The following is a 14,541-nucleotide window of genomic DNA, read 5'->3' on the forward strand; positions in this document are numbered from 1 at the left end:
TCACCGCCGGCAGCGGCCTCCGCTACCACCGGCCTACCGCATCGACAGGTTTGATTCACAGGTACCTGTGATGCCTCTGACAGATTTGTGGATCCTCCTACCAGTCAACCACTCGTGCACCGATCCAGAGGGGACGAACCGCTAATGGACTCGACTGCACGTGAATTCACACCAGTGCCACGGTGAGCAGCACCTTCTTCCTGACTGGTACTATCAAATTGCGAAAATCCTGTGAAATCTGATGCCACACACCCTGATAATTGATAGCAGCATTACATTACATGGTCACAGCAGCAGCAGTGATGATTCAGTGAAACGTGATACAGTACATGCTAGGCACGGTTGATCTTTCCGTGAGCAGGAAAGTAATCCTTGACTGGCTTCTCATGCACAGTATCAACTCGCAAAGTTGTGAGCTGTTGCAACTCGCGACGCCATACATCTTAAAGGCTAATTGAGTTGAATCTTAAATGTCATTTAAGATACATATTAGTTAACCAAGCATTCGGTCTGGCAACCGCTATTGAGCCTGCATCATGACAAAAGCGCTATTTCCTGTCGCTGCCTGGAACAAATATCGCCAGCCTAACGCTATATAAAACGTTGCACCAGCCTTAGGAACTGATTGACTTGCTATCTTTTGTATTCTTGTACTATTATTTGCATTTTGGTCATGTTTATCTGTTTAGTTGGATCTTTAAATGTCGATTTCAAATTCTACATAGTTGTGCAATTGAGCTGTTTTTTTTTTTTTGCGGTGATATGGGATACTTTTCGGGTTAGTTATAAGCACTTAACTTTTAGCCCAGGGCTTGCTCAGATCCTGGCTCCGCAAGTAATACATATAGCTTTCCTGCTTAACTTTTCATCATGTCTGATAAGATTGTGAAACTCTAGTTAGATTAGATCTCTTCTCTGAACTCCATTGCCTCATGGACTGTATGCAGACTCAGCATGGACTCCCTTCATCTTGTGCACCTCAAGCTTCTGGCTGCCGACCTTCTCACACTAACTCCCCGACACACATCACCACCTTCCTTTGTTCGCTGTGGCCATACAGTTGCTCGTGCCGAGGTTGTTGGAGTTGTTGTTTCACGTGATCGCAGGGAGAAGTTTCTCCGCTTCCTGGTTGATGATGGCACTGGTTGTGTACCATGTGTCCTGTGGCTGAACCACCAGTACATGAATGCAAACAGTTCATCCGGGGCACTAGATTCTGATCCTACTGGAGAGATGGCATTGAAAATGTCGGAGGTGGTACGCCTCGGCACTCTGTTGAGGGTTCGTGGGAGGATTGTTATGTACCATGGTGCAATCCAAATTGCTGCTAGAGACGTGGTTCTGGAGAAGGACCCTAATGTGGAGGTTCTACATTGGTTACAGTGTGTTCACATGGCCAAGGAATGTTATGGTTTTCCACTACCTTCTGCTTGAGGTGTTCCTTGAGGATCTCATGCCCTGTAATGATCCCAAATTTTCTGGTGTTTCTTTCTGTGGTTACTGTTGAGCCAAGTTCTTCTAACGCTATCCAGGGTGTGTACAACAAACATTGTTAATTAAATGCCTTTTCTGTTGACTGCATTTGATTTACTTCATTAAGCATTAGGGTCAGTTTGCAACTGCCTTATGATGTCTAATGCAGAGCCTCCTAGTGGTAGCACACTTCATTTGGGTGAATTATTGACGGATCCGTGACTCTGAATGGTACTGCAGCTGTTCTGTTTGATGATGTAAGATTTCTAAGCATAACAGCCCCCATGTAATAAAAACACGCTTGAATATATTTTTTCTCAAACACGTGTTTGCGGCTAAACGCATGTTGTTTGTATTAAGTGTATTAGTAGAATGGGAATGCCAGTATGCTGTATGCCGCAAGGTTTACAAAGCAAAGCCAGCCAACAAAAGAAGTGGGAAATTTGATTTCTAACTGTTCCGTGTTTCAGTTCATTCTAAGATGTATTTCAGTTCATTCTGTCAATTTCTCTGCCTTTATTGGAGCTAGGATTCTAGGAGCATTTTGGAATATGCTATTAATTTCAGCTAGAATAACTAGAAACAGATCTGCATTACAGAGAGAAACTGAACAAACTATAGAGAAAATTAACTTCTGTAGAACAAGAAGGTTTGTAATATTAATACATTTTGCATGTGAAATTAACTCAAGATAAGCGGATTCAGATTGTACTAATTCAATAGGATACAACAGACAAGTCTTTTACTCTCATTTTGTCTGCACCTGGTAATCTAATTGTCTGTTTTCTCAGGATTGACTCATTTCACCTAGGACCTGATAGATCTGTGGCAACAGGCGGAGCTGAAGAGTTCACATTTCCAGCAATACCGAAATTTGCTTCATTTGTCGCGACAAAGTTATGATCTATGTTGCTCTCTGCATCCATGGTACCTTCCAAGACTTTGACTACCTCAGACATTTTAGGCCTTTTTTTGCAGTCAATCTGCAAACACCACATCACTAGCTTCATCATCTGGATTACATCTCGCTCGTGTGCTTGCATGTCGTTACTGCTCTTGTCAATCAAATCTTCCAAGTGATTCATCTCCACCTTTTCTTCCAATAGGGTAATAAGATGGATGCTCTCTTCAGACAGGGAAGTGTCGAGGTTCTTTCTTCCGCTCACGATTTCCATGACCACAACGCCAAAGCTATAGACATCGGCCTTCTCCGTGATTTGTGATGTCAACCATTCAGGGGCTAGATAACCAGGTGTGCCTCTCATTCTTGTAACCACTTGACTCATATCCCTATCAATGAGCTTGCATAGACCAAAATCGGAAAGTTTAGCATTGAAGTCATCATCTAAGTATCTAACAGGATATTTTGTGGTTTGACATCCAAATGAGCAATTCTCTTCATGCAATCCTCGTGAAGATAAGACAGACCCTTAGCTATGTCAGCGATAATCTTGCATCGCACCCTCCATTCTAACGGAGGAGCACTATTTTCATGTCGACCATAGATCCACCTGTCCAAGGATCCTTTTGGCATATACTCATAAACCAAGAGCCTATGGGATTTCTCTGCACAGAAGCCAAACAGCCTCACCAGATTGATATGATGAATGCTGCCGATTGTCTGAACCTCCGCCAAGAATTCTCTCTTTCCCTGACCAGCTCGATCCAAACGTTTTACTGCAATCCTTTCCTCGCCTAGCTGCCCTTCGAAAACAGACCCAAATCCTCCTTCCCCGAGCTTGTTCTTGAATTGCTCTGTTGCTGCTTCTAACTGTTGAAACATAAACCTCATTGGTGTTCCTTGTAGCTGATCAAACTCTGCCTCCTCATCTGTCATCTCATGGTGTCGTCGTGTTCTTCTTCGACGTATGATGAAAAAGATGAATGTGACGATTAAAACTATGGCACCTGCTATTGCAACTGAAACAAAAGTGCCTATTGAGGGTCCATTGCGTAGTGGCCTAAAATCAGCTGAGTTAGGAGGACTTGGAGGTGAAGATAGTGGCCTAAGATCAACTGAGTTAGCAGGACTTGGAGGTGAAGACGTTAGATTGATCGGTGGGCAAAAGATGATCTGGTAGTTGGTACCCAATGGACAACTGAATGAAGTTTCTGTGACAGCATCACTGGAGTAACTTATTGCCTCCGGGCACATCCGCACAAAGAAGACCGAGTATTTGTTGGATTCACAATTTCTCTCGCAGCAGTACATATAATTATTCTGCTCCGGGAGCATTGTACATGCGCTGTTGCAGCCTCCCGGTGCCTTGAGCTCGCTCGGACACTGTGATGTGATGTTCGCCCCACAGTGTGGCCCCTTTGTGCACCCTGGTCCTCCTTGTCCTTTGACCGGCATTGGCAGGAACTCCATGGGTACATTGAAGCCCTGGTAGAGGGAGATGCCGAAGAAACTGTTGTTGTTATACGGGTTTAGCGAGAATTGAGCAGACGTGTAGGGTGGCTGACCATCTCTCTTGCAGGCGAGCAAGCCATCACAGTCGCCTGTCTGACACGTCCCGTTGCCTCTGCCGTCAAACGAGCAGCCTGTTCGTGCCCATACGCGCCCTCCAGGGGTGTCAGAGGGCACCTTAAGGGTCCATGTCTTCCCCGGGTTGAGCCGCATGCCGCCGCCCACTGGTATAGCGGCTGGCCATACGGTGTAGGAGCATCGGTTGGTGATGTTGAGTATGGTTTGGGTGGTGACGACTGGCAGGAGGAGCAGGAGGCGGAGGAGGAAGAGCCGGTGGAGAGTCAGGGAGATACCTCTAACTGCCATTAGTGCCGTCTGCTAACAGGACTCCTCTTGGATGAGATGATAACGGAGGAAGAGATGTGTAGATGAGTGCACTTGTCTAATGTCTGCGTCTTGAAAATGTTCAACGGTCTAGGTCAGCAACCTAACCCACTGCATTCTGTCCTCCAATATAAACAGTTTGACAGGCCCAGGCTAGTTGCTTGTGGTGTCTGTCTACTTCTTTTCGGTTACTTTCAACCTTATGCTGAACATCATTTCAAAGTTAGTACCATATATGCAAACTGCTGATGGTGCATATTTTTTGCTTACCACGATGCAAACATATGTCTACAAGTGAACATATAATTAACTTGCTGCCAGACTGAAATAGCTTCTTGTGTTCATTCCTGATCTGATCTGATGTATGCTCTTGCTGCGACAACCAGATGACCTGCAACACTGGACCCTGGAGGATCATGGGGGGTCGGCGAGCTGAGCAGGTCGGCGGCAGGTCAACAATGGCAGCAACTATGAGGGGGACATAATGTCTCGTGCACTAGTTTCGTGCATTTTCAACCCGTCTATCTCGACTACAAGTCGTCGTGTAAGCCAAGCTTTTTGAAAGTGGAAGATTTGGAGGAATAGACCAAAAGAAAGCATGCACATCATCATTCGCCAGCCCATTCGTTTGAGGATGATGGTATACTCAGTTTTACATTCTCCAGTGAGCTTCTGCACGACTGTCATTTAAAGGTCACCTCACTCGAAGCATTTTTTCCGCAAATACGTACATGAACATATTTCATGTATGGCGGTGGGCAGCTGCCTGGAAGCAGCTGGGTGCCTCGTTGACTGGCCGTCAACGAGCCTTGTCTCACTGACCACATAACTCTGTCAGGTTTGCTCGCTGACGAGGGTGGCCGAAACCTTGTGTTCTTTGTGGACATCTGTATTAAATAGCGGAAGGTAATTCTTGCGATTTTTTTGTACATTTTGCAGCGCCAAATCTGAGGTTTCCACTTATGGTGACCTTAGAGCATCACCAATTGCTTACCTAAAAAAATTTAGTTACCTAAATAGCTTTTAGGTATGGACGCCAATAACTAGCGATCGTTCCCATGGGAGGGAATCCTCGCGAACGAATCGTGAGCGTCACTTGGGTGGTTAGCCAAGCGGGTGTGCTCGCAGCTCACCAGCGTTCGAGTCCTCGACTCATCACTGTGTGTCTCAGGTGCTCCTTCTATATAAAAATAATAATTATAAATAAGTTAAACCACCAAGCGCTAGTCTTTGGTAGGTCTTATATTTTTTTCCCTGGGGTTTCGATTGAGCCAACAAGCCCGGACAGACCCTTTACTAGGCCTTGCAGCCCGATTACACACAAAATAAATAACAGGAAAGAAGAAGAAAAACACACAAAATGCAATGATACAAGCAAGTAAAGTTTGCCATGTAAAAGGTCATATGACAAAAACTAAACAAAAATATGTTTATTTACCAAATATGTATAGCTACACGCCAAAAAAAAAAGTTGCCATGCTCTAGAGAATAAAAGTACCACATATTTTTTAAAATAAATAAATCAAGTGTAATGTAAGGCACATAAAAATGCATGCTTGTACAAAAAATATAATACATCGAATCGGAGCAGTTATTAAACTAATAGAAGACATAACTTGACATATAGAAGAGAAAACTTAACAATTATTTTTTGTACCTAAGTTGACATTAAGTATAAGATGATGCCAAAAGAAATATTGAAAAGAAAACTTGTGAAAAATTCTAATGGAAATAAATTTGCCATAGGATGTTCAAGTAATTTCCTATGATATACCAAAAAGAATTTATCATCCTTTGTTCGACAACTTGCCATGTTTTGAAAATTAATTTTTAAAACAGAATTTATGATGTTGTATGCATTGAAAGTTGCCTTAGTGTGCACAAAACAAATTTGCCATGGTCCAAACAATAAGTTTTGGCATTATTTAATTTTTTGCCATGGACCCAACATTTATCATGGTCTAAAATATTAATTTTCCATGTTTAAAAAAATAAGTTTTGCCATCGTTTGAACAATAAATTTTCCATGGTCCAAAGTATAAATTTAGCATGGTTCAAAAAGTAAAGTTGTCGTGGTTCAATAAATAAATTTGGAATGTATAAATTTTAAATTTTCCATCGTCCCAAAAATAACTTTGCCATAACTCAAACAATAAGTTTTCTATGGTTCAAAAAAAAAACCATGATCCAAAATAAAAATTTGCCATGGTCCATAAAAGTAAAAATTTCCAAATGGTCTAAAAAGAAAATTATGAATGTTGATTAATTGCATGATACATCTAACAATATTGATTTGGTATTATGAATGTTGATGGCTTTCCTTATAAACTTAGTCAAAACATTATAACGTCTGATAGAAGACAAATCTTAACAACATGGTACCAGGCTTTTTACAGTTAATTTAACAACATGGTATCATTTTTTCACAGTTAAAAAATGCCTGAACTGGTATCGTGTTGATAAACGAACATGATATGCGGAATTATAGACAAGAACAAGTCAACGGCTATTTATTAGGAGCAATTAATTAATGAGCGCTCCTTCGGGAGCCTCGCAACGATCAGCGCCACTTGGCGCGCTCTCAGCCATTCGCCACGTGTCGCGCTCTGGGCGCTCCCTCCGGATTTTTTTTATTTTTCACACGCGTTTTCAGCTTTTAAAATGGTTTTTTTTCAGGTTTGTTTTGACGTTTTGGTTTTTCACCGGTCTTCCCTAGCTTTTCGACCAAAAACAAAAAAATCGATTTTTTTTTTGCGCAAAAAATGTTTTTTTTCACGAGAGTCATGGTTTTGTTTTCGCGAGAGGCACTGTTGTGCTTGCGTGAGAGGCATGACCATGCCTATTGAAAACGGAAAAAAAATACGTTTCCTGTTTTTTCCTTTCATGAGAGGCACGGTTTTGCTTCCGCGAGAGGCACGGTTGTGCTTTCGCGAGAGTCACGGCCGTGCCTCTTGGAAACGAGAAAAAACACGTTTTCTGTTTTTTTTCTTTCGTGAGAGGCACGATTTTGCTTCCGTAAGAGGCATGATTGTGCTTTCGCGAGAATCACGTCCGTGCCTCTTTCGGAACGAAAAAAACGCGTTTTCTGTTTTTCTTTCTTTCGTGAAAGGCACGATTTTGCTTTCGCGAGAGTCACGACCGTGCCTCTTTCGAAAAGGGAAAAAATACATTTTCTGTTTTTCTTTCTTTCGCGAGAGGCATGGTTTTACTTCCGCGAGAGGCACGGTTGTGCTTTCGCGAAAGCCACGGTCGTGCCTCTTTCGGAAAGGGAAAAAACCGTGCTTCCGGTTCGGTTTTTTCGTCCGGTTTTTTTCATGAAAAAAAAGTTCGTCAAAACCTATCAATATATGATCTAGTCTTGAAGATCTTGACGCGAGTGATCCAACGGCGAAAACGGTTCAAGATTTGGACGCACAGTTTAAGGGATAAAATGTTTTGAATAAACGGATCTACGAAAAAAAGAGAAAACTCCCAGATTGCGACAAGTGGCGCACATGCAACACGCCACTTGTCGCAGCCTGGGAAAGTTAGAGTGATCTCTGCAAGGAGTACTCCTTAACTAGTGATTTCGCTGCGAACCAACCTGTGGTTGGATGGTTAGAGGGACTGTGGTATCCCTAGCCCACCAGGGTTCAAATTCTGGTGCTCGCATTTATTCCTGTATTTATTTCAGGATTTCCGACGATGCGCATTCAGTGGGAGGAGACGTTCCCGTCGATGACGAGGTGCCTACGGTGACTTGTAAATTTTAAGATGATATGCCGGCTCAGTCTTTCAGAGGTGCTCATAGGGGTAGGGTGTGTGTACGCGTTCATATGGATGAGTGTGTGCGTGTGTATATGAGCGCTTGCGTCTGTACTGTGTTAAAAAAAACTAGTGATTTCGCTATCTATTATGAGGAAGTGGAGCAAACAATTTTTTTTTCGAGGCAAACAAGCTGGATCATGATATCGAGTCAATCGAAAGCCCACCTGGACTTGATAGGGCCCGACAACACGGCCCATACTGACGCGTCAGTCCCAACGTGTTCGTGGCCCAGACCGACCAGAGAGAAAATCGGCCGGGCCCGTCCCCTTCCTCCGCCGCCCATGCCGCACTGCCCGGCGGGATGCTGCCGCTCCGGTGGACCATATCCCCACTTCTGATGGATTCCGGTCGTCCCTGCGCTCCTGTGGCAGGCCGCCGCTCTTCGGTACCGCCGTCTCCGGTAACTCACCGCCGGCAGCGGCATCCGCTGCCACCGCATCTGACAGGTTTGATTCACAGGTACTCCAATCAACTACAGATTTGTGGATCCTCCTACCAATCAACTACTCGTGCAAGGATTCTGAGCGCTGGGCGGCGAGGCGAAGAGCTTCAGCCTACTTAGCTCAGAGCAATAATCCAGAGGGGACGCACCATTGGCACTGTAAGCAGCAACTTCTTCCTGACCAGTACTATCAAACTGCAAAAATGTTTGTGGAATCTCATGTGCCATACACCCTGGCAACTAATAGCAGCATTACATGGTAAACAGCAGTAGCATAGATGATCTGATCGAGCCCGATACGTGCTAGGAACGGTACATCTTTATTCCATTAGCAGGAAATTAGTTCATGGCTGGCTTCTCGTGTACAAACTCGCCAAGTTGCGAGCTGTTGCAACGCGCGATGCCCTACATCTTAAAGGGTTTGTGAGTTGAAACTTAAGTGTCATATACGATACGCTTTCTGTGTATGCACAGCAGTATCCGTGCAATAAAAACACACTGGAATTTTTCTCTCCAACACACGCCCAAACGCGTGTCGCTTGTGTTAAGTGTATTAGAATGAGAATTGAGAACACCAGTATGCCCGCAACGTATACAAAACAAAACCAGCCAACAAAAGAAGTAGGGAAAAAAACTAAGCTAACCAAGCCTAAAAGCTAGTATCAAAAACAGAGGAAAGAGAAGCAAAGCCGTAGGCTACAGACAGCTTAAGGCAGGGCTCGCGGCTACATAAAGTACTTGTGGTTTCTAATTGTTCTGTCTTAGTTATTCCCTACTCCTAAAATGTATTTTAATTCAGTCTGTCCATTTCTCTGCCTTTATTGGAGCTAGGTGCCTAGCAGCATTTGTAACATGCTGTTAATTTCAACTGGAATAACTTGAAACAGACCTGCATCACAGAGAGAAACTGAACAAACTGTAGAGTAAAATGAGTTATTCTGATGTAGAACAAGAAGATTTGTAATATTAACATATTTTGCAGGTAAAATTAACTCAAGATAAGCGGCTTCAGATTGTACTAATTTGGAAAGATACAACAGACAAGTCTTTTACTCATTTCATTTGGATACCTGATAATCTAATTGTCTGTCTTCTCGGGATCGACTCATTTCACCTGGGACCTGATAGATCTGTGGCTATAGGAGGAGCTGAGGAGTTCACATTTCCAACAATACCGAAATTTGCTTCATTTGTCGCGACAAAGTTATGATCTATGTTGCTCTCTGCATCCATGGTACCTTCCAAGACTTTGACTACCTCAGACATTTTAGGCCTTTTTTTGCAGTCAATCTGCAAACACCACATTGCTAGCTTCATCATCTGGATTACATCTCGCTCGTGTGCTTGCATGTCGTTACTGCTCTTGTCAATCAAATCTTCCAAGTGATTCATCTCCACCTTTTCTTCCAATAGGGTAATAAGATGGATGCTCTCTTCAGACAGGGAAGTATCGAGGTTCTTTCTTCCGCCCATGATTTCCATGACCACAACGCCAAAGCTATAGACATCGGCCTTCTCCGTGATTTGTGATGTCAACCATTCAGGGGCTAGATAACCAGGTGTGCCTCTCATTCTTGTAACCACTTGACTCATATCCCTATCAATGAGCTTGCATAGACCAAAATCGGAAAGTTTAGCATTGAAGTCATCATCTAACAGGATATTTTGTGGTTTGACATCCAAATGAGCAATTCTCTTCATGCAATCCTCGTGAAGATAAGACAGACCAGCTATGTCAGCGATAATCTTGCATCGCACCCTCCATTCTAACGGAGGAGCACTATTTTCATGTCGACCATAGATCCACCTGTCCAAGGATCCTTTTGGCATATGCTCATAAACCAAGAGCCTATGGGATTTCTCTGCACAGAAGCCAAACAGCCTCACCAGATTGATATGATGAATGCTGCCGATTGTCTGAACCTCCGCCAAGAATTCTCTCTTTCTCTGACCAGCTCGATCCAAACGTTTTACTGCAATCCTTTCCTCGCCTAGCTGCCCTTTGAAAACAGACCCAAATCCTCCTTCCCCGAGCTTGTTCTTGAATTGCTCTGTTGCTGCTTCTAACTATTGAAACGTAAACCTCATTGGTGTTCCTTGTAGCTGATCAAACTCTGCCTCCTCATCTGTCATCTCATGGTGTCGTCGTGTTCTTCTTCGACATATGATGAAAAAGATGAATGTGACGATTAAAACTATGGCACCTGCAATTGCAACTGAAGCAAAAGTGCCTATTGAGGGTCCATTGCGTAGTGGCCTAAGATCAGCTGAGTTAGGAGGACTTGGAGGTGAAGATAGTGGCCTAAGATCAACTGAGTTAGCAGGACTTGGAGGTGAAGACGTTAGATTGATCGGTGGGCAAAAGATGATCTGGTAGTTGGTACCCAATGGACAACTGAATGAAGTTTCTGTGACAGCATCACTGGAGTAACTTATTGCCTCCGGGCACATCCGCACAAAGAAGACCGAGTATTTGTTGGATTCACAATTTCTCTCGCAGCAGTACATATAATTATTCTGCTCCGGGAGCATTGTACATGCGCTGTTGCAGCCTCCCGGTGCCTTGAGCTCGCTCGGACACTGTGATGTGATGTTCGCCCCACAGTGTGGCCCCTTTGTGCACCCTGGTCCTACTTGTCCCTTGACCGGCATTGGCAGGAACTCCATGGGTACATTGAAGCCCTGGTAGAGGGAGATGCCGAAGAAACTGTTGTTGTTATACTGGTTTAGCGAGAATTGAGCAGACGTGTAGGGTGGCTGACCATCTCTCTTGCAGGCGAGCAAGCCATCACAGTCGCCTGTCTGACACGTCCCGTTGCCTCTGCCGTCAAACGAGCAGCCTGTTCGTGCCCATACGCGCCCTCCAGGGGTGTCAGAGGGCACCTTAAGGGTCCATGTCTTCCCAGGGTTGAGCCGCATGCCGCCGCCCACTGGTATAGCGGCTGGCCATACGGTGTAGGAGCATCGGTTGGTGATGTTGAGTATGGTTTGGGTGGTGACGACTGGCAGGAGGAGCAGGAGGCGGAGGAGGAAGAGCCGGTGGAGAGTCAGGGATATACCTGTAACTGCCATTAGTGTCGCCTGGTAACAGGACTCCTCTTGGATGAGATGATAACGGAGGAAGAGATGTCTAGATGAGTGCACTTGTCCAATATCTGCGTGTTGAAAATGTTCAACGGTCTAGGTCAGCGACCTAACCCACTGCACTCTGTCCTCCAATATAAACAGTTTGACAGGCCCAGGCTAGTTGCTTGTAGTGTCTGTCTACTTTTTGGTTGCTTTCAACCTCATGCTCAACATCCTTACCAAGTTACCATACATGCAAACTGTTGATGGTGCATATTGTTTTGCTTACCGCGATGCAAACATATGTCTACGAGTGAACATATAGTTAACTTCTTCATTCCTGATCTGATCTGATGTATGCTCTTGCTGCGACAACCAGATGACCTGCAACACTGGACCCTGGAGGATCATGGGGGGTCGGCGAGCTGAGCAGGTCGGCGGCAGGTCAACAACGGCAGCAACTATGAGGGGGACATAATGTCTCGTGCACTAGTTTCGTGCATTTTCAACCCGTCTATCTCGACTACAAGTCGTCGTGTAAGCCAAGCTTTTTGAAAGTGGAAGATTTGGAGGAATAGACCAAAAGAAAGCATGCAGTCAGTTGTACATTCTCCAATGAGCTTCTGCACGGCGTGGGTAGAGGACTGTCATTTAAAGGTCACCTTACTCGAAGCATTTTTTTCCGCAAATACGTACATGAACATATTTCATGTATGGCGGTGGGCAGCTGCTTGGAAGCAGCTCGATGCGTCGTTGACTGGCCGTTGTTGGATTATGGATGGGCTTAGGTTCATATAAGACAATAATCCCTGGTTAATCTCTAAGGTCCATGCATGTGTACGGCAAGTGATGGGAAATGTGGGAAGTTTAATACCATACTGCTAAAGTAAAAAGAGCGAGACCTCGTTATAAGAACATCTTCAGCCGTTGGCCCCCAGGAGTTATAAAATTCGCCTCCTGGGGGCGAGCCCGCGGCAAAATCGGCGCTGAGGGCGGTTGGGCACCTAGCCGTCGCCCTCAGGCGCCGATTTCGGCCCATTATTTGGCCCACTTTTGTCGAAAAACGGCTCAGTATCTGCGTGAATTGGCGTGTTTCGGCGTGAATTCTCCATAAATAATGTTTTTGCCTCCATAGTTCATCACAGAAATTCAATAGAAATCAAATACTTCAACAACAAATAGTTCAATACAATTATATAGTTCAACAAATAAAAACTCATTTCATCACACGTCGTTCCCGGCGTCGCCCTTGTGCCTCCATAGGTGCTCCACCAGACCGTGTTGCAATTGTTGATGCACCTGTGGGTCTCAAATCTCCTGACGCATATTGAGGTAGGCAGTCGAGGTTGCCGGTAGCTGGTGATCAATTTGGGCAAGAGGACCCTGCCTGTAATATGGTTCTGTGTCAAACACTGGTTCTTCCTGTTCGCTCTCAATGATCATGTTGTGCAAGATGACACAGCAAGTCATGATCTTCCACATTTGATCTTTCGACCAGGTATGAGCAGGGTACCGGAAAATAGCAAATCGAGATTGGAGCACACCAAATGCCCGCTCAACATCCTTCCTGCAAGCCTCCTAAACCTTCGCAAAGAAGGCATTCTTGCCTCCTTGCACGGGGTTTGAGATAGTCTTCACAAATGTCGACCATCTCGGATAGATGTCATCATCTAGGTAGTACCCCTTGTTGTAGTGCCGCCCATTGACCTCGAAGTTCACCGGAAGAGAATGACCTTCAACAAGCTTGGCAAAGATAGGGGAGCACTGCAGGACGTTGATGTCATTATGCGTTCCTGGCATCTCAAAGAAAGAGTGCCAAATCCAGAGGTCATGTGTGGCCACTGCCTCAAGTACCACACTACAACCGCCTTTGGCGCCTTTGTACAACCCCTGCCAAGCAAATGGACAGTTCTTCCATTTCCAATGCATGCGGTCGATGCTTCCAAGCATCCCAGAAATCCTCTTGCTGCATTCTGTGTTAGGATCCGAGTAGTGTCTTACACATTGGTGTTCGCAAGTATTGCGGTCCAAACACTGCCACCACTGCCCTGCAGAACTTGTAGAAACACTCAATGGTGGTGGACTCGGCCATGCGCCCATAGTTGTCGAGTGAATCACCGAGAGCTCCGTATGAAAGCATCCTCATAGCTGCCGGGCACTTCTGGATTGAGGTCAATCCAAGTGTACTGGTGCAATCCTTCTTGCACTTGAAGTAGTCGTCGAACTCCCGGATGGAATTCGCAATCCTGAGGAAAAGCTTTCGGCTCATCCGATAACGGCGCCGAAATGTTATCTCGTCGTGCAATGGAGCGTCAGCGAAGTAGTCGGAGTAGAGCATGCAGTAGCCTTCCAGACGATGTCGGTTCTTTGCTTTCACCCGCCCCGACGCCGAGCCACCTGTTGGGGAACATAGTAATTTCAAAAAAATTCCTACGCACATGCAAGATCATCGTGATGTATAGCAATGAGAGGGGAGAGTGTTGTCCACGTACCCTCGTAGACCGCAAGTGGAAGCGTTAGTACAACGCGGTTGATGTAGTCGTACGTCTTCACGATCCGACCGATCAAATACCGAATGCACGACACCTCCGAGTTCAGCACACGTTCAGCTCGATGACGTCCCTCGAACTCCGATCCAGCCGAGCTTTGAGGGAGAGTTCCGTCAGCACGACAGTGTGGTGATGATGATGATGTTCTACCGATGCAGGGCTTCGCCTAAGCACCGCTACGATATTATCGAGGTGAAATATGGTGGAGGGGGGCACCGCGCACGGCTAAGAGATCAATGATCAATTGTTGTGTCTAGAGGTGCCCCCCTGCCCCCGTATATAAAGGATCAAGGGGGAGGGGGTGGCCGGCCAGGAGGAGGTGCGCCAGGGAAGAGTCCTACTCCCACCGGGAGTAGGACTCCCTCCTTTCCTAGTCCAAGTAGGAGAGGGGAAGGAAGGGAGAGAGGAGA

At 45.3% G+C, this 14,541-nt stretch overlaps 1 protein-coding gene and 2 pseudogenes across 3 annotated transcripts in view; 1 reads left to right on the plus strand and 2 right to left on the minus strand.

The window, feature by feature from the left end:
- LOC119274687 (CST complex subunit STN1-like) overlaps positions 1-5,186 on the plus strand; it is a 5,764-nt gene extending 578 nt beyond the window's left edge. The window contains exons 1-6 of one of the 3 annotated variants that reach the window (XR_005135275.1): positions 7-182; positions 948-1,533; positions 1,613-1,730; positions 2,265-2,400; positions 2,580-2,725; positions 4,654-5,186. Coding sequence is in view for 2 of the 3 variants with exons in the window: in XM_037555409.1 (XP_037411306.1) it covers positions 145-182; positions 948-1,434 (525 nt within the window). In the remaining variant the exon portion in view is untranslated. The other 2 variants (XM_037555409.1, XM_037555408.1) reach the window with 2 other exon arrangements.
- LOC119274684 lies at positions 2,270-4,345 on the minus strand (annotated as a pseudogene).
- Positions 5,187-9,504: 4,318 nt separating the features above from the next.
- LOC119274685 lies at positions 9,505-11,668 on the minus strand (annotated as a pseudogene).
- Positions 11,669-14,541: the final 2,873 nt, after the last annotated feature.

The sequence above is a fragment of the Triticum dicoccoides genome, chromosome 3B (genome assembly GCF_002162155.2).
Source record: "Triticum dicoccoides isolate Atlit2015 ecotype Zavitan chromosome 3B, WEW_v2.0, whole genome shotgun sequence".
Lineage (NCBI taxonomy): Eukaryota > Viridiplantae > Streptophyta > Magnoliopsida > Poales > Poaceae > Triticum > Triticum dicoccoides.